The 2,426-nt window shown below is 42.1% G+C and overlaps 1 protein-coding gene across 1 annotated transcript in view; it reads left to right on the top strand.

Moving 5' to 3' along the window:
- Adamts9 (ADAM metallopeptidase with thrombospondin type 1 motif 9) overlaps positions 1-2,426 on the top strand; it is a 170,842-nt gene that overhangs the window by 147,504 nt on the left and 20,912 nt on the right. The window contains exon 33 of the mRNA XM_029478238.1: positions 1,677-1,768. Coding sequence (XP_029334098.1) covers positions 1,677-1,768 — 92 coding nt within the window. The remainder of the gene's footprint in view (positions 1-1,676; positions 1,769-2,426) is intronic.

Below are 2,426 nucleotides of genomic sequence, written 5' to 3'. Positions count from 1 at the left end.
CACACACACACACACACACACACACACACATACACACACAGAGAGAAAATTAATTTTATCTGATTGTTGATTCATGGAAGAAAAATGGATCCAGAATTACCTTTCCTAACAAGCCTGCGCATGGTCTGATTTCATACTCTGGCCAGCACTCCTGTTCTGCTGGCCACATTAATCACTGCTGCCAGGAAAGATAGCTAAAATATCTAAACACATTCCCTTGAATAGTGGAAGAACAGAAATAATGAAGAATTAATTTTTTCTCATTAACATTGCACCCATAATGTTACTCTGGTTCCCTCTTGAGTTAGATTAAACATGATTTATACTGAGGTTTGTTTTGTTGTTGTTGTTGTTGTTGTTGTTTTAATTTGCTGTCAGCTATACAGATTAGGGCGAGGTGCGGAGTAGATCTGCAGTTTTAGATCATCGGGGGAGGGGCCTCATGACTCTGTCCCCCTAGCAAACAGTGCCTTTAACCCTACCCAACTGAGGACCTCCAGGCAGTGAAGTTGCTAAGGGAGGGAGACACATTGTCTTCAGTGGTGTAGCCGTGGATAAGTTGCCCATTAAATAACCCCTCACCCATGTCCCCATAAGTGGCTGTAATGAAACTTATCAGGTCCACTTGGGAAGGAAAGAAGTTGGGTAGGCATAGGAGTGGGAGGGAAGACGGGAACGGAGTTAATATGTTCAAAAAATATTATGTNTGTGCATATGTGCACATGAAGATGCCATAACCCACCATTAGATATAGNTAATATTTACGAATGACAACTTTAAAAAGAGAAAGACCCCATGAAGAGAATCCCAGATCTTTTTCCCACAAAAGCAGGGTTTGCTGTGAAAACTATGGCCTACAGCTGTTCCTGAAAGGGTAGAAAAATAAAAACAGAAAAAACTAACAAACAAGAGCCCTACCCATCCCCCAAGCCACCTTCTGCAGACCTTCTGCAGCTTGCAGTTGATCCTCCTGTGCGTGTGTGGAGCTAGGAGGAGCAGCAATGGGGTTAAAAACAACTGTGGGTCGCCATTGTTTTGTGGTTTTCTTTTTTTTCTTTTAAACTATAAGCTAGCCCCGAACTTGAGAAATTGCCATTAATAATTTCAAGATGTGTATTCTAATTGTTCTACATTCTGGCAAGAATAGGCTCTAGGCCACAGGAGGACAGAGGAAACTTTGGGGATGGCCCCTAAGTGGCTGGAAATACTTCCCTGGCTTCTTGCCCTGTCCTTAANCTGGGGATGTGGGGTAACAAGAGGTTCACCCGTGCTCAATTACACTGCACTTAAGTGATTCCTATTTATGTAGGAATCAATTCTAAGGTCACATTAAACCTCTTTTTGGCTCACATACTCTGCGGAGACAGACAGTCAGTGCTGATAAAGCCCAGGGTAAGCTCTCAGAACTACAAATGTAACAGGGAAAACACCAGAGCACATCTGGATCCATTTGCTCACTAATAATTCAAGTTATTTCTTTCCCTCTCATTCCTCCTCCTTCTTTTCTCCTCCTCCTCCTCCTCTTCCTTCTTCTCTTCTTTCCTCTTTGTCTCCTTCTTCTCCTCCTTCTTCTTTCCTCTTCCTTTTCCTCCATCTCTTTATTAATACCCTGCCCCTTCCTACATATCTCACCCTTCCTTTTTTCCTCTCCCTTTAACCCTTTCCCCAACCCACAGCCACTGACTTAGAGTTTGCAAGGACAAGTGAAGGACATCCTGTTCCTTTTGCCACCGCTGGGGACTGCTACAGTGCTGCCAAATGTCCACAGGTATGTCCTCAAGCCACACCCCTTTCCAGGAATCCTCTCCTCACCCTGCTTCCAAGGCCGCTCTGCCCATTGTTCCTGGAATTAGAACAGTTGATCACGGGACAGTTTGTCTGAATTATATCTGGGGCCTCCCTCACTTTGGAGTGTGACCCAGAAAATTGACACCTAAGANAATTCTCATAGNTGCNAGCATAANTCTGTATTCAGTAAGATGTGTCANGTATAATGTTCAAGACTTNAGAACAAATCAGATGTTGTAGGCAATGACTTGATTCAATAACTTATGGCTCAATAAATGAATAGTCCAGTTAGNAGAATGTTGAATAATNCTTAACAATGGGCTTTTCATCAACAAAATTCAGGNTTTGTAGCCTTTCTCATTTCTATGGTATAAATATTTTCCCCATAACTGATTTAAACTGTCACCAACAGTATGTCGCTAAATGAGAAGAAATGGATAGAACTGACTCTAAAAAAAATAAAAATAGAAAATCAATATAGAACCAACTCTGATGGTATAGACTGGAAGTCTCAGGTATTTGAGAGGATGAGNCAAAAGGATTGGAAGGTTGAAGCCTACCTCTGTTAAAAGGAATTCCAAACAAGCTTGGCAACCTAGTGAGTTAGACCTTACCTCAAAAGAGCTTCATGCACAAGA

Source organism: Mus caroli, chromosome 6, assembly GCF_900094665.2.
Source record: "Mus caroli chromosome 6, CAROLI_EIJ_v1.1, whole genome shotgun sequence".
In the NCBI taxonomy this organism is placed as follows: domain Eukaryota; kingdom Metazoa; phylum Chordata; class Mammalia; order Rodentia; family Muridae; genus Mus; species Mus caroli.
The sequence above is the reverse complement of the archived record's forward strand: the minus strand, read 5'-3'. Positions and strand labels throughout refer to the sequence as shown.